The following is a 24,342-nucleotide window of genomic DNA, read 5'->3' on the forward strand; positions in this document are numbered from 1 at the left end:
GCATCGAAGCTTGGTAATCCTCCGTAGACGTCACGACCCATGCCGTAAGCGTGCGTGAGTGCTTCACCAGCGCTCACCTGCGAGGGCTTTTCGCTCGCGTCTCATCGGAAATCGGCTCTCAATCTCCGCGACGGGATGGACAATTCACTTGACTATTTGACTCGCGACACTATTCTTCGTTGAAGCAGTTCTGGACATTCATTCACACTCAATTCGTTCAGATTCAACAACGATTACTCCTCTCAACCACTGTTCACACTTCATCCAACTTATCATCCAACTATGTCACGAGCTATATTAGTCTGCGGCTCGACTGGGAAGCAAGGCGGTGCTGTCATCAACCGCCTTGTTGAACAAAATGCCGACCTGGAAATCCTCGCCGTCACACGGAATGCGAGCTCCGCATCTGCACAGCGGCTTTTGAAAAAGTCTCCCAAGATCCGACTAGTCCAGGGCGAACTATCCGACCCAGCGGCACTCTTCAAAACCGCCAAGGAAGTGGCAAGTTCGCCCATCTGGGGCGTCTTCAGCCTCCAGGTTTGTCTCCAACTTTGTCTGGCATCATGGATAGTATAGCTGAAACTCGAGACAGGTTGTCGGACAGAGCGGAGGGAGCGAGGCGGACATCGGCAAGGCTCTCGTCGATGCATCGCTCAAGGCCGGCGTCAAGTTCTTCGTCTACACGTCCGTCGACAGACACGGCGCGGACGACCCGACCAACGTTCCGCATTTCATCCACAAGCACAACATCGAGCAGCACCTCTTCGCCAAAGCCAAAGGCACCGACATGGACTGGACCGTCCTCAGGCCGGTCGCTTTCATGGAGGACCTCACGGACGACTTCATGGGCCGAGTCTTCGTGACGTCCTGGAGGATGGCCATCAAAGAGAAGCCGCTGCAGTTGATCGCGGTCAGAGACATTGGCCACGTCGGCGCCGAGGCCTTCCTTCACCCGGACAAGTACAAGGGCCGCGGTATCTCACTGGCCGGCGACGAGTTAACGATCGATCAGTTCGCCGAGGTGTTCAAGAAGACGACCGGTAGGGAGCTGCCCGGGACATACAGAGTCTTCTGCTGGCTTATCATGGCGATGGTGAAGGACTTTGGATGGATGTTCAAGTGGTTCTACGACGTCGGGTACGGCGTCGACATCCAAGAGCTGAGGAAGGAGTACCCAGAGTTGAAGGACTTTGAAACCTGGTTGAAGACAGAGAGCGACTTTTCAAGATGATAATGTAGACGAAGAATTGCATCAAGAGAGCTTAATAATTAATACAAGAACGGCATAGGTTGGAAATGGATAGCAAAGACAACGTCTCATCTCATCTGGACTTTGGTGCTTGAGACTGAGAAAGATTCATACATTAATACTATTTCCTACAGTTACTGCTCCTAGCAGCGAGGAGGTCAGGCATCGACGACGTCTCGTAAAGAAGCCGGTTGGGTCATCCAATTGCGAGTTTTGTTAAGATTTTACGGTAGAGAATTACTCTACAACAACAGTAAGTTTGAACAGGATTTCTGTCGTGGTTGTGGTGAGGCTCGACATATGACTGAAGGAGCTTGAGTCTTGCATCGTGGTGACATTTGGTAAGTCTATTCTGTAATAAAAAAAAGTCGAATCACGGATGAAACTGGTCGGAATTGATGTAAGCCCACGGAGGTCGTTGTAATGGGCGACGATGGTTATGAGGGACTCGAGGAGGAAGTTGGCGTGCCCAAGGACTTGAAGTTATCCTGCTACATAGAAAGTGTGGGGCTCTAAGTAGGCTTTGAAGATAACCGACGAAGTCCTTGTCGTAGTTGTCACGCCACCCAAAGGTGTCCCAAAGGTAATTACACTAGTCACAATAGTTAGTCACGCTAGTCATACTAGACACGCTATAAACACTAGTTGCACTAGACATACTGATTACACGATTGGCATGGGCCGGTGTGTCGGCTGAAGCAATATCAGTTAATGAGAATTCTACCGACGGGGGTAAAGATGTAATCGAAGGCGAAGAGGAATCTGTGGTGAGTTGCGGGGCGATTGTCGGGTTAGTAACTGAAGAAGTTGAATATGTTGAGGTCACAATATGCGTCCAAGTCGACCGGAGTGAGTAATCAATCACCTTTGAGGCACCGATGCAGGGCTATCCAGAATTGGTCGTGATCTAAAGCTGACGAAGAGTAACGCAGTCGTCCTAGGCATAACCAGAACCTCGCATTGTTAATTAGGCAAAAGAATAAGGGTCATCGATTCTGTTACTGCGTTTTTATCCAGAAACCTTCCACTATGGTGTTGAGTATCGGGCATTGTTACCTATATTGCTTTTTTCCGACTGCGTCAAGAGTACTAGTGAGACCTTGGGAGGAATTACATTGGATACGTATTCTAGTCAATGACTAAATAATACTGACACGTGGGGCGTCTGTGGCTACCTCTGCATCCAATGAGTCAAAAAAGCTTGATTATTTGTTATATGTCTCGGGCGAATCGGCACTGAGCAATCGAGCCACCACTGTCGGTGGGTATGTTTTTGCCTTATGTTTTGACCACGTTCATATTAGGCTACGTGTGATACGGGAGAAGGGGATGTCTAAAAGGAAATGTTGCTACTGGCAAGAGACCTGCTGAGCTCCATGATATCGGCGGGATCGTACATCACGACGGCCGTAGCTTGTCATAAGTCAGTAGAACGAGAAGCTCACTTCTGTTAGGTTTTAAATCTCGGTCCGTCCTTGAATCACTCAAAGATAAAAGTGATGCTAGTATAAGATAAAAATCAACAGAATGGTTAGAAGTTTATTTTTGGCCAGACCAAAATGATTGGCGACAGTCCCAAATATATACATATAATTGTACCACGTCTACGCCAAAAATAGTTACTTAAACCCGAATTGGCTGCATAGCTGAACGGAAAATAGACCTGAATTCGGTCTGATACAGTAATACCTCAATGCCTCTCAAATATCCGTCAGGACAACGAAAAAGCCAAGAGGGCAGCCCTTGATGCCCTGCTCGAAGACGAAAGTGGTGTCAGGGGAGCAGAGGCTGCCCGACACGGTCACGCTGCCGGGAGCGTCGGCCGGGATGCCACATGGGGCGCTGTTAATGATCTGAAGAGCAATCAAGTCAGCCATCTGAGGCAGAGGACCTCGCGTACGCAAGGAAAACTCACGTAGCTGTGACCGGGGGTCATGACGGGAGGCGGGTTCGGGGGGTTCGGGCCGGGAGCGGGCTGGTTGTTGTAGGTCGTCTGGCCGGCGACGGCACCGGCGCCGATGGCGTAGCCGGTGAATTTGAAGGTGCCCTTGCCCTTGAATTGGAACTTGCCGCGAGCGGCCTCCTCGGAGGGGAAGTCGAAGACGAGGTTGCAGACCTTGCCCTGGGTCGCGGCGACGGGCAGGTCGAGGTTGAAGACGGTGCAGACGTCGTTGGGCGTCACCTTGGCCGATTTGGTCGCCGGGAAGGCAAAGTTGGGCTTGCTCTTGGCAATAGGCACCAGAAGGCTGGTGGACACGTAGGAACTGCCGAGGCTGCCGTCAGGCTGGGCGGAGTTGGTCGGGCAATCGCACTTGCTGGGAGCGGCAGCGGCAGAGATGGCAAAGGCGAGGGCGCCGGCAACGGTAGAGGCCTTCATATTGAAGGAATGTTTTGGAGGATTACGGACGAGGTAGAAGAGTATGAGCAAGGTCCGGGATTGCCTGGGTAGGTTCAAGTGATGAGAGATGCTACACAAAGGGTGATGGTTGATTCCAGACTCGAGAGGAAGTGAGGCATCGTCTTATATAGAGCTTTCCTTACCACAAGGCCAATCAAGGTATGGCTCTAGCCTATTGGTTTGGTTCAGCCTCAGAAAGGGGTTGAACGATTATCGGGTCTAGCCTCAGCTTGGGAAACACTTCAGCACAAAGAGTCGGGATGGCGCTAGCTGCCGGGCTGCCGGACTAGCTCGTTCTGGAGAAACGGATCAGCGAAACAAATAGGACATGTCATGCCAGTCTCGCAAGTGCCTTTGGCTCCGGACAGGGTCTCCCACATGGCCCCGCTGCCTGATTTGCCTTTATGAGTGGCGTTTGTAGGATCTTCCAGGAAATTCAGCTTGACGCCCGAGCGCCGGACACCAGCACGACTGGGCTCTAGCCGGGAGGAGTATTCTATCCAGCATTGCCGCGCTAGGAAACACCATCCTTGGAGGTGAAAAAAAATGTTTATTTAGGCGCCTACCATGGGCACGCACGGCAGGCATGATCACCACTGCGGTCGCATCCGAAGGGGACAAAGCCGGGGCCGGAAGCCTCAAAGTCCGAAATGTGGGGCGACGCCACGGGGGAAACATGCAGCACACGAAGAGTCAATGGCGCACTCTTCTAGGCCGGCTCAATTACCGTCGTCTTACGAGTCTCATTCGAGGCTGCATTAGGGCCTTTAGTAACCTGCCGGCGCGAGCATCGTATGCAAGGAGACCTTGATTCTCACGTCAGCTAACCAGCCCAGCCCGGATGGCAGAGTGACGGTACGCGCTGTTGTTGTAATAAGAGCCGCCTAACTAGTTCTTACTCCTTACCAAGGGATTCGGTGAGTAGAATGTTGGCCGTTGCTGCCGGAGTACGTCGACTACGACAGGGAAAGAAGGGTTGCTTTTCTTTTCAATAATGCGTCTACTTGTTTCAATGTGATACGCCCTCGACGTACCACGCAGGGGCTCAAGGAAAAACAAGCTTTTGAATTAGTTTAGTCCACAAAGATAACTACCCTGCGGCTTCCTACTACCAAGACAGTACGTGCATCGGCCATGAAGGCAATTAGCTAGATGGTCCCACGTCTACTTGCGGCGAGAACCTGGAGATTCTTAACTCATGCATGCTGACGTTAGAAAGGAATGGCCGTGGCGTCTCTTGTGCTGCGCAGCAAACAGGCTTGCAGGTAAACCTCAACTTTCGGTTGCTGCTGTCATCAGCCGCCCGCTTTCCAAACACGGTCTCATCTGTTACGTTGGCGCCATGCGTGGCTGGAGCAATCGGCATGCCTTTCCTGGTTGCTTCTAGGTCTAAAAGTAATATGCATACATCCCTTCGACATGGCAAATAAGTAGCCAAAACAAGACACGAGTACCTCTCGTATCATTTCTATTATCGTAAGGGTATCATACTGCTACCATAGACGTACAGGCTGGCTAGATGTGGCTATTAATATAAGCTCACGGAAGGCAGACCATGGCTCGTGGCAAGCTAGCCGTAGGGTTAAAAGGTTAGCCGTAGGAAACGACAATCTACTAATTTCCCCACTTGAATGACATTCTTGAAAGAGACATCTGAAGCATAAACATACAATCCTATGTATGATAGTTTATGACTAGATGGCACCTTGATCTAATCAAATGTTGCTAGCAAGCGTCTGAGCCTATGGTCAACACTCAAACGGCACTTCAACAGTGTGTTAAAGTGGCCACTCAAACATAGACCTAGAATATTTTGCAGGATTAGGTAGTTGATTACTAGGCCGTACCTTAATCTTGTCAATCGTTACCGGTAAGCGTCTGAGCTTTTGGTCAAAACCCAACGGCGAATGCTGTTGACACGCCAAGACAGATCTAGACAGGAGTATTGACGCTATGGTGACTTTGAAAGACTAGGTGACGTGCTTTGGACATGATGAGAGCATGCAACGTGTTTTTTTCTTGTTTCTAGTCGATCAATAAGCTATGCAGGACACTGCAGGCCACCCCACAAGTATGGGGTGGTGTTACGTGCCAGTCACAGATACGAAGGTTACACCACGTGAGCTAACCAGCCAAGGAGTTCTTACTACACTAACCCGCAATCTGAGAGAACATAGCGTAACGCTAAGTGAGATCCTCTTGATCTAAGGTATTGGGCTCGGGCTTATGGCATGGCCCGTAGCCGTCCGCATGAGCTTGAAAACCGGCATTCATTTCCAACGCCGCATCGTGGGTTTTATGGCTGGCTGGAAAGAACGCAAATGCAAAAATAGATGTTGACCGGTCAGCTTAGGTCACCCGGTCACTTCTTCGATAGGCGCATGCAGACATCATGCTACGATAAGTCCATTTGACTCTTACTACAACCGCAGCGCCAAAAGACCGAATCGAATGCAGCATCCTTGCCTGTGCAACAAACAACGCGGACAGAGGCGCCGACTTTATTGTGAGAGAAAGGAAGCCTGCAAACGGTCGTGACTGAGGCTCGCAAGGGACTGGGCCGAATCAGGAACTTACGCTAGACATAGCTGCTTACGCTAATGCTCAGCTACGACGCCGGTAAGCACATCCACGCCACGATTTCCTGACCAACAGCATGACAACTCATAAGTAAATAAAGGTTATCGTGCGAGAAGCAGCTTTCCGGAATATTGATCGGAACCCCAACTTGCCCTCACATATTGACGTGTAAAGCTTAGTCATCTTCTCCAAATGAAGTAGCTCACCCGCGCCACGAGGGGGGGAGGAGGCTTGAGAGCGTGTCAACCCCGCGCGAGCCAGCAGCTGCCCAGACGTACCTCCTCACTTACATCATACTTTCCATGACCGTTTCAAGCTTAACCTCTGTTCATCCTGTGTCCGTGATAAGCCATGTGTGGTAGGCCTGGCTGCCACTCGTGGGCACCCATGATGGCTATCCAGCCCAGCAGCCCTTTTTCCTCTTCATCATCATCGTTATCAGCAGAAGCAGCTTCACCTAGGTTACGGCAATGGACGAACTGTTACCTCCATACCATGCCCGAATCCCGACCCGGCGACGCCATGGAGGCGGTCCTCGCCATCCCGGAGCTCCTGGAGGCTATACTGGTCCAGGTCGACATGAGGACCCTGCTGGTTTCGGTGAGTCGCGTGAGCCGTACCTGGAAAGCCTTCGTGGACGGATCTCCAGCCCTCCAACAAGCTCTCTTCTTTAAGCCGGTGTCCGATGTTTCCAGGGGAACCATCCACGGACTCGAGGGGATCCCCTTCCCGAGAGTTCCGAGTGAACACAGGCTTCCGTCACATAGCGATGCTCGCCTCATCAACCCTCTCCTCGCGGAGAAATTTGACAAGTGCTTCTTCGACTTCGGGCCCACCTACTCGTTCCACCGTCGTGCAAACTCGTTTTACGAGCTTCCGTGGTCAACACGCCCGGAACCGGTCCAGACGGTTCGAGAGCACTGGGGAGGTTGGACTCAAGTCAGGCCAGACGAGCTCGACGAAGAGTCGGCACGGGCCCTGGCGGAGTCCCGACGACGGTTCACCCGCCGCGGCGCGAGCTGGCGGCGGATGCTCGTCTCCCAGCCTCCGCCCCCGTCCCTGGGATATATGCGATTCGACATCCGCAGCATAGCGGCAAGCGACCAAGTCGTCTCCAGCTCATGGATCCGCTCCGGCGGCGAGACCGCACTCGCGGGGCTCCGGATGGGAGAGCTCTACGACGTTGTCCAGCACGGGTCCGGACACCACGGGCGGCAGTCGCTCTGGTTCAGGGTTCTCTGGGGCCGGCCGACCAGCGGGTTCGCGCTCCCTCACGCCAAGGGGGTGTTTGAGAAGCTGACGTCGCAGACGGGCGTCGTGGTGGAGTTCATGCACGCCGACGACTGGACCCTGCCGAACCACCCGCGGGACCCGGCGGACATCGGGGTGTTTGACGCTGCTTTCCGGTGCGAGGAGTACCGCGGGGTGGGGTTCGAGACGGAGGAGACCGGGGCCGAGGAGGACTGCTTTCCCGATTTCTATCCTGGAAACATGATTTGGCATTGGGCATTGACTGACAAGGAGAGGGCGTCGTGAATTCGGCCTCGGAGACATGGGCGTATGGAGGGGTAGGGTTGCCAAGAACTTGATTTGACGACGATTCTGTAGCTCATGCGTTGTGATTGCTGTTTCTATAGCTGTTTGGGATAATTGGTTCCATCCGTCCGCTTCAATGTTTCGCGGTGCGCGTAGTAACAAGAGTCTTGGAGACACCTTCATGCTTCGATATTGTGATATAATTCTGACAGCGATGGATGCAGGGACGTATCATCAAATGAGCTGGGATTGCGTGTGCGGTAGGTAGCAAGTGCTAGGAGAAAACCATACATGTTGGTAGGTAAAGTTGAGCTTGAGCATTAGCATTTTGGGGTAATCTTTGAATCCACCGAGTCGCTTGTCGAACGGGAAGCCCGAGTTTTTAAGACATTGACGTCGGATCACCGGGATTGTGGGCTCAGTAAGGGTCTTCGGTCTTCGCCTGAGACAAATCGATCGGCCTGGTATCCCGCATGCTGTTTCGGTGATCTTGCAAGTGGTTGAAGAAGGCAGAAGGAGGGTTTGCTCCCTTTGCGTCGGATAGGTATCGGTAGGTTGCCCTGAGACAAGCTTAAATTGAGACTTTGACGATGCGCCCAACGGTTTCCCTTGCCGCACTGGCCAAGACGACAGTTGTCAGTGGGAAAGGGAAGACTGGATGACAGCCAACGCCCAACGCTAAGCCCAAAGCTTGGAATGCTGAGCTTGAAATGGAGTTGTTTGCCAGTTGGGCAAGCCAATCATATCCGGCAGCTCATGCGGGTCCAGGTCATCTGACGTGGCATCCGCAGTTGGGGGGGGGGGGCGAGAAGGAAGGCCCTGAAAGTGGGGTATGTCAACCCCGTGCGTCGGCACCGAGGAACAGAAGCAGAACGCTGGGCTCTCCTCCCCTTACCCTCGCCTCCCCTCCCTCCCCCGATGCGAGGCTTCGAGGCTGCATCGAGGCGGGTTGGATGCGCCGTGCCTGTTTCTGCAAATGTAGTGTAAGGATGGGAAACAGGGAACGACGGGGGATGACGGGGATGGGTGGGAACACAGGTTGGGACGACTGCGCAATTCCCCGGGCATGGATGGATGGATGGATGGATGGGTAATCTGGGTATCCGTATTTCCGGCGCGTTTCCCTCCCAGTCTCCACGTACCCCAAAGTACCCTTGCATCCACAGTGGGTATCGTCACTCTGCCTGCACAAATATCTATACTGACTGTACTACGTACATGTACGAATACTTACTATGTATCCGTAGATAGGTACTGTATCTATACCCGTCCCTGTCTTACATAATAATATAATCTTCCCATCTTTCGGGGTCCTGGGTCGTTGTCACCCCACTTTTCCCACTCGTCTCTCGGCCCCATTTCCACGTCCCGAAAAATCGCCTCGTGTCTACCGTCTCGTCTCACTCCCCTCCCAACCCTCCAATTCTCCCTCCGTTCCGATCCTCCTCCACCCCGATCAAACATCACACAACCGTCGTGCACCGACACCCATGCCACGAAGCCGCAGGTCCTGCTGACGACTCGCTCATCTTGCGCCCTCGCCTTTTCGAGGCATTCCTGCCGATATCCATCATTCATTCATTCATTTTCCAACACACCCCGCCCGACCCGCGGCAGCTCAAATCAGGCTACCCGACCAACTAACTAACCTTCCGCCACTGCCTCGCGGGCTCACGCGCGCAACGCCCGCCTTCTCCCCTCTCGCTCCGTGACACAGTTCGATCGACCCGTCCAGCGGTCGCTCCTCCGCCGCCATGCCAATCCTCGGCGGGAAGAACAAGTTCAACTCCAAGCCCGCCGCCATCCGCGTCGAGAAGGTCCAGGTCGCCGCCCCGAAGCCGCGCCCCAAGCTCGCCCACGCCACCTCGTCCACCTCTTCCGCCAAGCCCTCCCCTCGCCCCTCCCCCAAGCCCAACGGCAAGTCGCTCCTGTCCCGCAAGCAGAGCGCCTCGCCCTACCCCTCATCCTCGGACGAGAAGCGCAGCGAGCGGAAGCGCAAGGTCGGCAGCGCCGGCCCCTCCCAGCCCAAGTTCGACAACGACTCGGACGACGACGACAACTACGACGCTTTCATCAACCTCGAGCCCCGCAAGCGCCAGCGCACCAAGGATGGCCAGTTCGTCGACACCCAACGCGTGCTGACCCGCTCGAGCGCCTTCAAGGACAACGCGCGGCCCCTCAGCCGGCTGATCCACGCCGTCCACATCAGCAACCTCAAAAAGTGCCCCAAGGCCAAGCGCTTGCTCGGCGCGACCGTGGATGACGACGTGAGGGTCAGGCTGCAGTACCCGAGCAATTACGGCGCCGAAGAGTAGGCTACCGCCTCCCCTGTGCCATTATCACGCTGCGGCATTGCTAACGACATGTTCTTACCCCCCCCAGATACGAGCTCATATCCGAAAAGGGCATCATCAACGCGGTGGAGGACATCAAGACGGTGGTCAGATTCGTCGCCGACGTCTACCTCACAGAAGAACAAGCCACGGACTTCACGGAGCCGAACAACGGGCTGATAAGGCGGCTCGAGAGGGCATCGAACATCAACGACTTTCACGGCTTCGTCTCGGCCTTGGGGGATGCCAACAAGAGGATCCGGGACCTTGCCGCCGACGGCACGATACGCAAGAACCTCGACAACCTCCACGGCATCCCGCGCGACCTGGTCGAGTTTATCCTCACCCAGGTCTACGACCGCACAGTGTCACCGGAAGTGGAGAAGCTCAAGCAGTACAAGAACGGCACCGACAACGTCTATGGCGAGCTAACCTACAAGTTCATCTCCGAAATCCTCCAAGAGAGGACGCGCATGACGTCGGACCAGGTCTTTGTCGACCTCGGCTCGGGCGTGGGCAACGTCGTCTTCCAAGCCGCGCTGGAGATCGGCTGCGAGAGCTGGGGCTGCGAGATGATGGAGAACCCCTGCGACTTTGCCGAGGCGCAGGAGAAGGAGTTTGGCGCCCGCTGCAAGATGTGGGGCCTCCTGCCCGGCCGGGTCAACCTCGAGCGAGGCGACTTCACCAAGAGCACCCGCATCCACGAGGCCATGAAGCGCGCCGACGTCATCCTCGTCAACAACCAGGCCTTCACCCCCCAGCTCAACGCCGAGCTCGTCAACATGTTCCTCGACCTGAAGCAGGGCTGCAAGATCGTCTCGCTCAAGTCCTTCGTCAACGACCAGGGCACACGAAACGCCAACGATATCGCGAGCAACATCCTCGAGGTCGAACACCTGACGTACCCGGAGGGCGGCTACGTCAGCTGGACGAACGCCGGCGGCAACTACTGCCTCTCGACCAAGAAGTAAGAAAACACTGGGACACCTCGTCAGCATCTTGTCATTGCGCCGTATGATGTCCTACGGGGCTTGAGTGGAAGGTTGTGCGGCATAAGGACGCTAAGCGAAAGGCTCGGGACTGCATCATACATTGTATACCATTGTGCAGGGAAAGGAAACCCTGAAAGGAACGAAAAAGGAAAAAAGAAAAAAAGGGTTGAGAGGAACATTTGGCATAGGCGAGGGAATAGCGTCGTGGATTTCATTACCTGTAGAATTCGATACTCCCCATAGAGGCGTGCCCCGGCCGGACAGGCGGCAAGAAAGCATCGTGAAGCGTGGGAGGGTGGGGGGCATACACGGAATCTAGACCGGCATCATCAACGCTCGTTCGCGAGGTTCATGGCCTCAGCCTCCTGGGCCATCCTCTTCATCCAGCGGTCGACGAGCTCCTTGTTCTCCTTCTTGACCCTATCCCGCTCCTGCTCGGCCATGGTCATTTGGAGGTTCATCGTAATCATCTCGTCCTGTACGTTCTGCGGCGGCGGCATATCAGGATCTTTTTTTCCTTTTTCTCGTAATCCGAAAAGGGAGGGGGGGGGGCATGGTCGCCCTCCCCCGCCATCGGGGTTCTTGGCATAAATGTGTATGTGGGGTGGGTGTGCATACCTCTACCAGCTTGCGCTTCTCGCGCAGCTCGTGTTCGCGGTCCCGCAGCTTGGTCGTCAGCGCCGCGTTCTCGGCCGTCAGACCCCTGAGCTTCCGGGCGTCCTCCTTGCCCTTGGCGCGCAGCGCCTGTACCTCGTCCTCGGCCGCCTTCGCGCGGTCCCTGAGGGTGCCGTTGGACCGCAGGGCCTCGGCGAGCTGGAGCTGAAGCTGAGCGACGGCCGCGTCGGTACTGGGGTCCGCCGGGGCCGCGTCGCGAACGCTCTGTTTCTCGGAGGTGGCGGTGGTGGGTTTATCGGGGCGCGCGGCGGCAGTCTTGGATCGGAGGATTTCCTTTTCGGCCTCGAGGGAGGCGACGCGGTCGGAGAGGTGGGAGCCTATGTGTGCGCGTGTGACGAGTTAGGAAGCGTGTTGAGAGACTTGGGTATGTGGCAGCGTCGCTCGGAGGAGGTCAAGGTGGCCGAGGGGGAGCTTCGGCTTACAGAGTTGGACGATCTCGAGGTTAACGGGGTTGTTCTTCTCCTGCTCCCTGATGGAGGCCAGGTATTCGGAGCGCCAGTCGGGCACGGGCATGATGGGCGACGAAGGGCGACAGATGAGGGTGTCTGGAGGTCGCGGTATCGGGTCACATTTGTCGACAAGCGAGAGACAGAGAGAGATAGAGAGCCCTTGCGTTCTGGGGGTTTAATCTTCGTTTGTATATACCGGCATCTGGCAAAAATGAAGTACAACAAAAGTCTCGTCAAGCGAATCCGTGAGAATGAAATCAGAAGCTGAATCAGTGACGGGGCCGATGGCGCATGCGCTTTACGTTACAGGAAACGAGAAACACAACGCCCGACTCGTCCAGGTGGTTTGGTCGCATCACCTGGTTAGGTATGGTTGTCCCAAGAAGGGTTCGGTGGGTGGGCGTTGCTCTTGTCTTATCTGGGTTTGGTTGCGGTACCGGTAGTACCTAGTGGGGGGGCTGTGGTGCAATGACGCAGGTTCATCTGGGCCGGGGATTAGCCGCGCCCCAGGTCTCTTGAGGCTGGCGCATTTTGATTCGTGGCGCAAGCTCCTACCCACCTCTGGTTACCGTTTAGCTCCAAGGTAACGACAGCTTGGGGGTGAGTGGAGGAGAGAGAGAGCTCATGCCCTCAACCTCATCGTCTCTCATCTTACAACTCGGCCTCAAAGTGCGTAGGTACGTCAATCAACCCCACACATCGACGACTGCTCCCAAGATTCTCAAATTTTCCGACAAGGTCAAAAGTACGAGAAGCAAAACAAACAAGCACACGAGCGCGCGCACATAGAAGAAACAAACGTCCTCCGGCAATGAGAAGATGACATGATGGAAGCGTCTCATCCCTCGGCAGGATGGGAGAGCGTCGGCGACAAGTGGTACCGCAAGGTCCAGCTCTACACCGAGGTCTTTGACCAGGACCTCGACCTTGACAACCACATCGTCGCCGGCGCCCCCTACGGCGGGGCCCTCGCCCTCTTGCGAGACGACACAAAGATCCAGGCGTACCGCGTCAACCCAGGAAGCGGCGGCGCCTCGTCTTCTAAGCCCGGCATCGACATCTACTCATACGCCGGCAAGCTCCTTCGCCGCATCCCCTGGGACCAGGGCTCCGGCTCCATCAAGGGCCTCGGCTGGGCCAACGTCGCCGGTGGCGAGGAGAGGCTGCTCGTCGTCACGACGGACGGCACCGTGCGTGCCTACGACCTGCAGGGCGACTTCACCCAGTTCTCCCTGGGCAACGGCGCCGACGAGTCGGGCGTCGTCAGCTGCCGCTTCTACGAGACCGGCATGGTCGCCCTCCTGGGCAACGACACCTTCGTCTCGGTCACGTCGTACGCGGAACCGAGGCCGCGCCTGCTCGCGACCCCGCCCACCGACCAGGGCGAGATCCACGCCTGGGCTGTAGTCGCGCCCGATCACACCCTCTCGCGCTCCGTCGAGGTGCTGCTGAGCATCGGGGAGACGGTATACGTCGTCGACGCGGCCGAGTGCGAGGATCGCTTTCTGGACCTCGGGCCCTTTAGCCACATCAGCGTGTCCCCCGACGGGAGGCTGATTGTACTGTACACCAAGACGGGCAAGGCCCATGTGATTTCTAGCGACTTTTCAGAGCGGCTGGTCGAGCACGACTCGCAGTCCAAGATCCCGCCAAAGTACGTTGAGTGGTGCGGATCCGACGCCCTCATTGCGTGGGAGGACGAGGTGCACATCATCGGCCCGGACGCCGCCACGGCCGAGTTCTTTTACGACGGACGCGTGCACGTTGTATCGGGTAGGTCTACTGGCGTCGCATCTAAAAGAAATACGGAGAAGCTGACCATGTGCAGAGCACGACGGCGCGAGACTCATCACAAACGATGCCTGTGACTTTCTGGAGCGCGTCCCGCACGCCACGGAGGAGGTCTTCGGCACCCGCGCCGAGTCCTCAGCGGCATCGATCCTCCTCGACGCCGTCGGCCAGCTGGAGCTCCAGTCGCCCAAGGCCGACGACTACATCCAGCTGATCCGGGGCAACCTCACCGAGGCCGTCGACACGTGCGTCACGGCCGCCGGCCGCGAGTTCAGCGTCCACTGGCAGAAGCAGCTCCTCAAAGCCGCGTCATTTGGCAAGTCGGTGCTCGACATCTACAACAGCGACGAATTCGTCGATATGTGCGAGACCCTCCGCGTGCTCAACGCCGTGCGCTTCTTTGAGGTCGGCCTACCGCTCTCCTTCGAGCAGTACCAGCGCCTCACCCCCGAAGGGCTCATCAAGAGGCTCATCAACCGCCACGAGTACCTCCTCGCCCTCAAAATTGCCGGGTACCTGCGCCTCCCGACCGACCGCATCTATGTCCACTGGGCCTGCGCCAAGGTCCGCTCCGGAGCCGAAGACGACGACACCATTTGCAGGCTGGTCGTCGAGCGCCTCTCCGGAAAGCCTGGCATCTCCTTTGAGGAAATCGCCCGCGCGGCCTACGACGAGGGTCGTGGCCGCCTCGCGACCGAGCTGCTCAACCATGAGCCCCGCGGCGGGCGCCAGGTGCCGTTGCTCCTCAGCATGGAGGAGGACGAGCTCGCCCTCGACAAAGCCATCGAGAGCGGCGACACGGACCTCATGTACACCGTGCTCCTCCAGCTCAAGAAGAAGCTGCCGCTCGCCGCCTTCTTCCGGACCATCAACGCCCGGCCCACGGCGACGGCGCTCGTCGAGGCCTCGGCCGCGCGTGAGGGCGAGAACGCCCTCCTCAAGGACCTCTACTACCAGGATGACCGCCGCGTCGACGGCGCCAGCGTCTTCATCCGCGAGTCGCTCGGTCAGCCCGACGCTCGCACGGCGTCGGACAAGCTCGCCCTCGCCGCGAAGCTGCTCTCCGACTCGCGGGAGGCCGCGTTCGAGGTGCACGCCCTCAAAGAGGCGCAGACGCTCCTCAAGATGCAGGAGGCCTTCGACCGCGACCTCACCGACACCTTCACCGGGCTCAGCGTCAACGAGACCATGTTCAAGCTCATCCGGCTCGGGTACCACAAACGCGCCAACAAGATCCAGAGCGAGTTCAAGGTGCCGGACAAGGTTGCTTGGTGGATCAGGTCAGAAATCCTCCCACCCCCCTTCCATTTTGTTCAACCCGTGAATCGGTTTCTTATTCACTAGCGAACCGGCCCCCCGTGCCCGTTCGAGTACATGCATTAGCTAACCATGTTGTACATTATCTAGACTCCGCGCGCTTGTTGCGAAGCGTGACTGGAACGAGATTGAGGAGCTCGCAAAGACAAGGAAAAGTCCAATCGGGTGGGAGGTAAGAAGATTCCATCACACACACACACACACGTACACACATCAGACCATGGACTGGGTGGTGATAGCGTCACTATTCCAGGCGGGCCTCCGCGCCGATCTGGACGATGTAGAAGTAACAAGGCTAACTCCCAAGCGCCGCAGCCGTTCTTCAACCTCACGCTGCAGGCCGGCAACCCGCGGCTGGCGGCAATCTTTGTGCCCAAGTGCACGGGTCTGGAGCCGGGGACGACCATCACAATGTACGAGAAGTGCGGGATGCGGGTCAAGGCGGCGGAGGAGGCGGCGAGGCTCAAGGACGCCGAGGCGTGGGGCAGACTGCTCGAAGCGGCCGGGCGGAGCACGCAGGAGGGGCGGGATATCGAAAGGCTCGGAGCCGCTGTCTTCAAGAAGTGAGGCTGCGACGCGCGGGACGTAGAGAAAAATCCTCGTTCTACTCGGAACGCGACGAAGACATCGGACGAAAGATGGATCTGACGGGTTGAAAGGGGGTGTGTGTGGAGTGAGTCTCATCATACACTAGTAATATGGCAGAATGAAGATGATGGTTTACTGAGCACAGGTATATGCGGCGCCCCGGTGAAAGCAACACAGTGAAAGATGGACTGAACATTTACTGTGTAGGGAGAGGCGATGTACGACGGCGTAGGTATATCGGGGGTTGAGCTTGTTCGCCGCGCAGCGACCGACCGGGGTCACCCGGCGCTCTCTGTGCATGGAACTTGGGGATTCTGAGCTAGCTTCCTCAATTGCCGACCGATTATGCCAGAAGCAACTCGGACCTTGCCAAGTGCAGCCGGTGATATGCCACCTCAGTCGGTTGGGGTGTCTACTTGGTTGTGTGTGTGTGTGTGTGTGTGTGTGTGTGTGTGTGTGTGTGGGTGGATGGATTCTTGGAGGATACCCTCCGGATGCGGCTCAATCTGGTCAATGTTCGTGCACGGGTTGGGCTCTTCAAATGAGACAGTTTTCCCGTGAAGCCTGTAAGGTCTCGCGTGAGAGATGCGACACGCGGGCGAGCCACGAGAGAAGGTAGTAAAAGGCGCGCCGCCGCGCCGCCAACGGGCTAGGGTCAAGCTCATGGTGTTAGCAAGCACGGCAACTTCCCGCGAGGATCATCCGGTGGATTCTCGCTGTATAAAGAATGATCATTCGATCAACCAACCCCCCACCCCCTTTGGTTTTTGTTCTTCGCGCACTCAGCAGGATAGATGAGCGACGAACGAGCGGCAAAGTGTTGCGGTCTCAGACTTAGTTCATGCAGAGGCGTATACTGGGTTAAACCTGGGGCGTATTTGGCCGCATCTCGTCTCTATGAATCAGGTAGGTTCTGCGCTGGGGGATAGCCCCCCCTCCCCGACTAACGCATGAAGATGGCCTGCACTACTACGTACTTGGATATGCGCGGTAGCTCCCCGAACGTTTTTTTCTACGAGAAAGGAAATGTGGAGTCGAATCGACTGGAGTGGGTTCGTCTTTTCGCAGATATATTTCATGTGGAGGCTTGCAGATGACTGAAAGTTGAGTTTGGCTGTGTGACGCCTCTGGTAGAAGGAATGGAGGACATGCAAGACGGGTCAACCCTTGCTGCAGTCACAGTGTTTATGAATTCAGTCCGCTCTACTGGCGGTTCCGGGTGCATTGGATGTTCTGGAAGTAAGGAATCTTCTCCCGCCGGCGTCTTGTTGGCAACACGGGCGCCGTAAACCTCAATCGAGGCTTTGGTCCCGGTATCTGGATCCCCAGTTCCGGGCACACAGAAATATGCATTGCCTAAGGCGATATGAAAACAATGGGGAAAAAAATAAGGTAGTGTACAAGCAAGAACGGTGGCTTTGATAGCGGCCCGTAACAGCGTAGAACTGAACGTGGGTACCGACACCAGAGAGACGGACGTAAAAAGGTCCATCACGGCCTCGGCCCCGGAGAAGTATCGGGGGGGAGGGGGCATGAAGGAAATGGGACGCCATTTAATGGGTCTTGGCAAATATCAATTAGTGGCGATGAAAGCCAAAGACTCGAGATGGCGAGGCAAGCCGAGGCCGGTGGGGGCAAAGATTCCCCGTCGGTGTACGATGTACGTTGGCAGGAAGAGCCGCGTCGGGAGCCGCGTGGCACATGCGTCCTAGATCTTGTCTCCTTTCCTTTATTGCGGTTCATTGTCTTGGGCGATGTAGTATACAAGCCAGGCGACAGATGGGACGGAACGGGCATATTCCAGTGTTTGGTGTTGTTTGCGTGTCAGTCGCCGGATGAGGCTCGGAAAAGCGGAGGACGGGCCTGGCGAGTCATTGGCGGGAGCGATAGAGGAGCCGTGATTCCTGGGGAGGGCGGGACTGAGACTAGGTTCGGCGTACTGGCAGCAATTCTACTTTGTACTCGGGCTCTATTCCTCGAAAGGGGTTAGGCCTAACAAGGGGACGGCGGCCTTTGGGGGTTGAGCGGGAAGCTTTGAGGACAGCGTGATGCTGTCTGAAGTATGATGCATCGACGCATTGTCAATGTGGGCCGAGGTGGTTTAGGTTGGATTCCCAGCCTTCTGCAAGATTTGCGGTGGGGGAGGAGGCTTTGCAGACCAATGGCGATAGTCGTCCGATGGAGAAGAGAAAGGGAGGTGGTGCCATGGTCGAGGGCTTTGGGTTTTGTTTTCGATTTTTTCTTTCTTTTTCGTCCAGGGAGCTAGGGAGGTCAAGGAGCGCTAATCTGGTAACTGCATTAGCGCAAAATCCCCCCGGAAGTCTAGGTAGTTTGCGGCTTGTCTTTTGAGTCTCGCGTGAGCGCCTGAGTGCGCGAGTGCTTAATGCTGGGTGGGGCAGAGTCCCCAGTTTCCCTCACATGATGTATTCTTTCCCACTGCGCAGGGCCCTTTCGGGAAGGGGAGGTCATTCTAGTGCAGCAACATGTGGCTGCTGCATATCGATTCAGTCCTGTCCGTGATAGCGAGCGAGGGGTGAGAGTGGGTAGTGGTGTGGACACGGATGCGGCAACTTCCCTGAACATGGAGAGCGGGACGAGGAGTGTTGTTCGACGAGTGATCACACGGTGGGTGAGTGGGTGGGCGAAGTTATCCAGTTCTTCGGGATGGGAGGTTGGTGTTGGTGTGAGCGTTCGGTGGACAAGAAACGTTGCAGTGGTGACGAGCGATGGACGACGATGGAGAGAAGCTGGAAATAACGGCCGGATTCGTTTTCTGTTCGTCACTTCTCCCTTTCGTAGTTGCATTAACCAATACCTGCATGTGGATTCAAAGAGGAAGGAACATGCCCGGGTCGTGCCTGCCTCGGACGCGATTACACATTGCGATGTATTTGAGGAAAGTGCCTTACTAACTCCAAACACGGTGAGGCTATACTAAGTAAGGTACCTGATATGAATAGACATGTAGGTACCTACTCTGCTAAATACGGATAGTTAGCTGTATGCAAATAGATAATTGTGTATTGCGGGTGTGCGGACTCGACTCCCCCACCCGTATCCGTGCCGGATCTTAGTAACGGCATTATTATTTCTGTTTCTATGCATCCCGCTCCATCCATCAGGACCGACGCATATCGAATGGACGATGCAATTTTGCAGATTGTGTTAGCTTAGCAACTCGTGCATTCAGTTCCGCTTCCAATGCTTTGCTCGGTCCCTTCCCTCTTCCCACCATATCCATCGAATCGTGCCTTGCCCAGATGCGGCTTTGGAGAGATGGCGATGCATTGGCCACCTCGCATATGGCAGATAGATGTTGTATGTACTACTAGATGCTTCTCTCGAGTGCTTCGGACGAAGAGCGTGCCCCGTCGCTGCTGCTGCTGCTGTTGTTGTTGTTACATCGCTGGCTACGGCGATGATACCTACAATTACGCCCTGCGCACCGTCCTCCGCCGTATCGGATCTGACCGCCGTCGTCGCCTTCTTCACCGATGACCCAATGCGCTTTGTGTCTTCGGTGGGGGAGATGCATTCATTGCCTTCTCATGCCACCCTTCCCTTCCTCAGGTACCCGAACCGACCAACTCACCTCACCCACCTAGGCTTTGGATCAGAAAAGCTCCCGTGGACGCATCCGGTGCACCTTTTCTGCCAGCTTGTTTCGTTCCTCTCCGACCGACGAACTGAAACCCGTGACACATATGATCTGACGGTATGCCGTATGTACTGCGCTCGCTCTGCCGCTCTCGCTGCTTCTTTCAAATGTTTGTCTGCACATGAGCGCCGCGAACACCTCTACCCCGTCCGTCATTGTCCAGGGCGCATGCATAACAATCATCTCGAACACCACCCCCACTACCCACAATGACCCAATTCCCTGATGACAGGCTGGGAATGGGTGGGAGATGTTCGTCAGCGATCGCCGCCGGCGCATGAGCCACAGAGTCACTTGGGGACTATCGACCCGTCGCGTTGTGCACATTACGTTACAGATCGTGGCCGCCATCAGCCACGCAAAAGATGCCCATTGCCACGGGGTTGCAACACAGCCAGAATGCATCACCCGCCGCCACCGCCCAATCCACCGAGTATCCTACTCGAGGTAGTCCGCAGTCCGCGTCTGTCACTCCATCTCTGCGCTCACACGCAGACAATCCATGACCCAGGCGCATCCTCTCCCACCCCTGGTCCTGGTCCTGGCCCTGATCCTGGTCCAGCCAGTCCCAGCGACCGGGCCTAAACCTAAGACGGCCTAACCTCGTCGTCCTTCCTTGCCGTACTCGGCGCAAGACTCGATCCCTACACAAGGCAACAACGGCACTGGGGTCACCAATACGGGGCCCTTTCCTTTGTTATTGCGTGCCTGTCTGTCTCTTTCCTGCTTTGCTTCTAAGACGTCGTCACTATGCCCATACATGGTGTCTTGAGTATCCGTACAGATGCGCAGTTCCAATCAACCAGCCTCCCTCCTCCCGCCACCGGGACAGAGTAGCAACACAATCATGGCTCACGCCCCAGAGAGAACGTGACCGACTCGGCTGGCCCAACCCCCGACTTTGATGCTCCCACTCTACTTCAGAGTTACCTATGCCTCATGTAGTTATCCACGAATGTTTGTGCCTTGGGGAAAATACCTGCTTGGGTGTACAGATACACCAGATACATGGCACCGTCCTCGGTGCAGCTGTCCTCTGCCCCCCCCCCTCCCCAGCTCTGCTGCTCTGCTGCCCTATCCCTGGGCCCTTGCTTCATCGACAGCAACAAGTCTGTCTCCCCTCTGCCTTGCCCTGTCGAAGTACACTAGGTACATAGTACATGCACCCGGGGCACCCCAGAGTACCTACCTACCTTTGCCATTGCTGAGGTTTCCTTGCGGGTGCTTTCGTACACTACACCACATCACACCTCCGTACCGGCACACTACGAGCGCGCAGTGCACTACAACATCGTCCGACCTAGGTAGGTAACCTCGCCGTCCACGGCCGTGGTGCATCTTTGCATGCCCAGTGCGCCTGGCTTCACTGTCCGGGCTCTTCCCTACGCACTTGGCCCAACCGGGACTGATACACTGAGGACTGCTGGAAGAATACACGAACTGTACGTACAAAATAACCACCATTAATGTCCAACACAACACACACTTGCGACTCTCTTCCCAGGTTCAACTTTGTAGCTTATGGACTGCGTGTGGCGGTCGGTCCCTTCAGACCAAACTAACAAAGCCGTCCTTTCCCACTACCGGTACCACCACACACGCACACACACACACACACACCCCCTCCCGGGACTAGGACCTTTTCCCAGACGCAGTCTGCTCTTTTCTTGGTCCATATTATCGTCCACCCATCCCGCTGTCTCTCTCTCGGACCTCCCTCCATCCCTCCTCTCATCTTTGACGATTCCTCCTTCATCCATCCGTCCAACCTCGCCTCGCCTCGCCTCACCCCGCCCGGTTGCCGCCGCCTCCGAACTACGATTACCTTACTCCGTAGTGACAGTGTGTGCTTGCTATACACTGCTCCTCCTCGACCAACCTTGGCTACATTCCAAGAAGCTTCCGCCTCTGTTCATTCTCCCACTCCCCCCTTCTCGCGCGCACACTCCTCTCCCTCCCCTTTTGTCGCATTCTTGTCCTTGCTTTTCTGATACCCTGTACCCTCACCCGAATACCAAGGGGGATGAGCAAGAAGAAAAGGGACCCTTAAATCAGTCCACAATTTGATCTCCAAGCAAGGAAGGTGGACCACGAGAGGAAAAAAAAAAAAAAAAGAGATCACACACTCTAGCCTGGTCTGCCTGCCTAGTGATTCAGCCCAGACAGTCAGTCACCCAGCAAGCCAGCCGAACCCTACGAACCGAAAGTTGGCACCATTAGTTACAACACTACCGGGCCTGTTTTGTTTTGCTTTGCTTTGCCCGGTACGGCCACTCTCCTACGCCGTCCCGTCACTGTTCATTGCACCCACACGACCACCACGGCCACCATCAGCAGCGATAGGCCAAGACATCTAAGCCAACCAAGCTGACTCTTCTGTTCCCCCCTCTCGAAGTGCAAATGTTTACACAACCAGTCTCATCACCACCCACCGTGGGCCCCGTGCCGACGTCTGTCACCAATCCCGCATCGCCTTCACCCCGATCCAGCCGTTTGCGAGGCCTCAGTTATCTTCGCAGCTACACCCAAAATCACATTTTGTCCCGCGAACATAGCAGCAGCCAGGGCTCCAGCTCACCGACCTCCAACTCGCACTCCCACTCCCAATTTCATCATAACACCGCCGCCAACCCTCACCCGTACTCTCAGACCCCAACTCAAACTCAAAGCCAAAACCAGGCCAGCCGCTCCATCGCTGCCTCTGCTCGTCCGACACATAGCCTGCAGCGCTCCCTCAGTTACACGCCTACTTCTTCTACTCTCCGTCGCTCCGATACCGACCCTAGTCTGAACCCTTTATCCCTTGTTGCATCTTTGCAGGAGCCCCATTCGTCATCCTCGTCGGCGAACAAGGCTTCCACCACGCCCTCCTCACCCGCTGTCGAGCGTGCTCCCGTGGATGCGCTCCCTTCGATCCTAGACGACGCTATCGCGAGCAGCAGCAGTCAAGCATCGCAGCAGCAGCAGCAGCAGCAGCAGCAGCAGCAGCATCAGACGCTGACGCCCGATACCGAAGCCGCAGCAGCAACCATGACGAGAGCCCGCTCCTCCACGACGGGCGATGCCCAGGCCGCCGCCGCCGCCGCCCCCCCTGCACCCGCCGAAAATATGCCCTCGATTCGCTTCTCGGCCTACTATGACCCTCGCGCGACGCGTCCCAGCCTGACCTTCCCCCCTGTGTCGCGAACACTACCTTCGGGCGGCGAGGTCATCAGGGTCGGCCGTTACTCGGAACGGGATAACCAGCCCAACGTACCGAATAATACCCCATCAGCTGCTCCTGTGGGGTTCAAGAGCAAGGTGGTTAGTCGCCGCCATTGTGAGTTCTGGTACGATGACGGCAAGTGGTATATCAAGGACGTTAAGAGTTCTTCTGGCACGTTCCTCAATCATATTCGCCTGAGCCCGCCCGGCACCGAGTCGAAACCGTTTCCCGTCAACGATGGCGACATTGTCCAGCTAGGAATCGACTTCAAGGGGGGCGAGGAAATGATCTTCCGCTGCGTCAAGATGCGGCTGGAGCTCAACCGAGGCTGGCAGAACAAGCTCAACACGTTCAAGTGAGTATTACAGTTCTTTTGCGTGATGCGCGATTTCTCACAATATGCAGCATGGCGACGCACAAGCGGCTGCGCAACATGACGGCTGCGAACTCGGCAAATTCTTCGACGCAGGACTGCTCCATCTGTCTCAATTCTATCGCTGTATGTAGCCAGCATGCACCCGCCCACTTACACCGCGTGCCGACAGGGAAAACTAACAGCCTCGTAGCCGTGCCAGTGTTTGTTCGTTGCGCCATGCTCGCACACTTGGCATTTCAAGTGTATTCGCTCGCTGCTCAACTCCCCACAGTACCCAATCTTCGTCTGCCCAAACTGCCGCATGGCTGCTGACCTCGAGGCTGACATTGAGGACCCCGAAGAGGACTGGGAGGGAATGGACGAGGACGAGGACGAAGGGCCGGAACAGAAGCAGCAGAAGCAGGAGGTCAAGGACATGCCAGCAGTTGTGCCTGAACCTATCCCAGCTCCTGTAGCTCTCGGAAGCTCAGGTTCTCAACTCCCGGAAATCGACCATGACGGAGACGTCATCGACTTTACGGCTGCTCTCCAGCGGTCCCGTACCATGGCAGAGGCGCCCGAGACAGCGCCGCAGACTGTTGCTCCCAACACGTCGATGCCGCCTGTCGCGATCCCGGCTGTTGCGGCTGCTCAAGCTGCAGCATCGCGCAACGGTCGGGACACTCGCACCCCCTCACCTATCGCAAACCACCTGCTGGTTACCCACGAAGGCCCAATCACTCCGCGCAACGATGCCGGACCGTGGGTGTTTGACGGAAGCGCTGGCCGCCGTGCTGCGGAGGCATCCACCGGCATGAGGAGTCTCGACGCAGCTACTGAAATGGAAGTTGATCGGTAGAGCCGGTTGAGCCGGTCGAGCCAAATGAAGCATCATCGGAAGCATCGAGAAAAGCCCACGGGTCTCAGGCGGAGGCCGGGGTCACATCACTGGGATAGAGCGACAGGGACTAGTGGGTCACAGGAACGACTCGCACAGCACTACGGCCTTGCTCGGTCTTAGACTGAGTTGATTTGTTGTTTTGCGTGTGTCAACCATCCTTGTCTCTTCTTCGCCTTGCCGGGAATGGCTCGAGACGGGAAAGGAAATGAAAACGAAGACTGCAGAGACTTATGCGGCTACCTAGCTTCGTCTGTTTGCCGCGGCTCGATGCGTCTTATTAGTATTTCTTGAGGGAGTATGGGGAGATAGGGGAAG

The 24,342-nt window shown here is 56.1% G+C and overlaps 8 protein-coding genes across 8 annotated transcripts; 6 read left to right on the plus strand and 2 right to left on the minus strand.

Moving 5' to 3' along the window:
* Window positions 1–282: 282 nt before the first annotated feature.
* LY79DRAFT_665453 (NmrA-like family protein) lies at window positions 283–1,231 on the plus strand (the record flags this gene model as incomplete). The annotated part of the gene is made up of 2 exons (XM_060563068.1): window positions 283–537; window positions 593–1,231. 2 exons carry the CDS (start codon window positions 283–285, stop codon window positions 1,229–1,231), a joined length of 894 nt encoding a protein of 297 aa, XP_060419528.1.
* Window positions 1,232–2,949: 1,718 nt separating this feature from the next.
* On the minus strand, window positions 2,950–3,626 carry LY79DRAFT_575464 (ubiquitin 3 binding protein But2 C-terminal domain-containing protein; the record flags this gene model as incomplete). The annotated part of the gene is made up of 2 exons (XM_060559711.1): window positions 2,950–3,102; window positions 3,165–3,626. The coding sequence occupies 2 exons, from the start codon at window positions 3,624–3,626 to the stop codon at window positions 2,950–2,952; spliced, it is 615 nt and encodes a 204-aa protein (XP_060419529.1).
* Window positions 3,627–6,722: 3,096 nt separating this feature from the next.
* On the plus strand, window positions 6,723–7,763 carry LY79DRAFT_505492 (F-box domain-containing protein; the record flags this gene model as incomplete). The annotated part of the gene is made up of 1 exon (XM_060553630.1): window positions 6,723–7,763. The coding sequence occupies one exon, from the start codon at window positions 6,723–6,725 to the stop codon at window positions 7,761–7,763; it is 1,041 nt and encodes a 346-aa protein (XP_060419530.1).
* Window positions 7,764–9,517: 1,754 nt separating this feature from the next.
* On the plus strand, window positions 9,518–11,067 carry LY79DRAFT_575466 (histone methylation protein DOT1; the record flags this gene model as incomplete). The annotated part of the gene is made up of 2 exons (XM_060559712.1): window positions 9,518–10,074; window positions 10,146–11,067. The coding sequence occupies 2 exons, from the start codon at window positions 9,518–9,520 to the stop codon at window positions 11,065–11,067; spliced, it is 1,479 nt and encodes a 492-aa protein (XP_060419531.1).
* Window positions 11,068–11,417: 350 nt separating this feature from the next.
* Window positions 11,418–12,276, minus strand: LY79DRAFT_586402 (autophagy protein 16; the record flags this gene model as incomplete). Its single annotated transcript, XM_060560633.1, has 3 exons — window positions 11,418–11,573; window positions 11,707–12,080; window positions 12,186–12,276. The coding sequence occupies 3 exons, from the start codon at window positions 12,274–12,276 to the stop codon at window positions 11,418–11,420; spliced, it is 621 nt and encodes a 206-aa protein (XP_060419532.1).
* A 486-nt stretch (window positions 12,277–12,762) lies between these two features.
* Window positions 12,763–16,379, plus strand: LY79DRAFT_536282 (Vps16, N-terminal region-domain-containing protein). Its single transcript, XM_060556583.1, has 4 exons — window positions 12,763–13,985; window positions 14,041–15,283; window positions 15,411–15,492; window positions 15,636–16,379. The coding sequence occupies exons 1-4, from the start codon at window positions 13,037–13,039 to the stop codon at window positions 15,885–15,887; spliced, it is 2,526 nt and encodes an 841-aa protein (XP_060419533.1). The 5' UTR covers window positions 12,763–13,036; the 3' UTR covers window positions 15,888–16,379.
* A 4,604-nt stretch (window positions 16,380–20,983) lies between these two features.
* LY79DRAFT_201614 (uncharacterized protein) lies at window positions 20,984–21,800 on the plus strand. Its single transcript, XM_060551462.1, has one exon. The coding sequence runs from the start codon at window positions 21,088–21,090 to the stop codon at window positions 21,631–21,633; it is 546 nt and encodes a 181-aa protein (XP_060419534.1). The 5' UTR covers window positions 20,984–21,087; the 3' UTR covers window positions 21,634–21,800.
* A 166-nt stretch (window positions 21,801–21,966) lies between these two features.
* On the plus strand, window positions 21,967–23,985 carry LY79DRAFT_505146 (FHA domain-containing protein; the record flags this gene model as incomplete). Its single annotated transcript, XM_060553584.1, has 3 exons — window positions 21,967–23,126; window positions 23,177–23,270; window positions 23,338–23,985. The coding sequence occupies 3 exons, from the start codon at window positions 21,967–21,969 to the stop codon at window positions 23,983–23,985; spliced, it is 1,902 nt and encodes a 633-aa protein (XP_060419535.1).
* Between the last annotated feature and the right edge of the window lie 357 nt (window positions 23,986–24,342).

This window comes from Colletotrichum navitas (genome assembly GCF_030913465.1).
Source record: "Colletotrichum navitas strain CBS 125086 chromosome Unknown LY79scaffold_3, whole genome shotgun sequence".
Classification (NCBI taxonomy): domain Eukaryota; kingdom Fungi; phylum Ascomycota; class Sordariomycetes; order Glomerellales; family Glomerellaceae; genus Colletotrichum; species Colletotrichum navitas.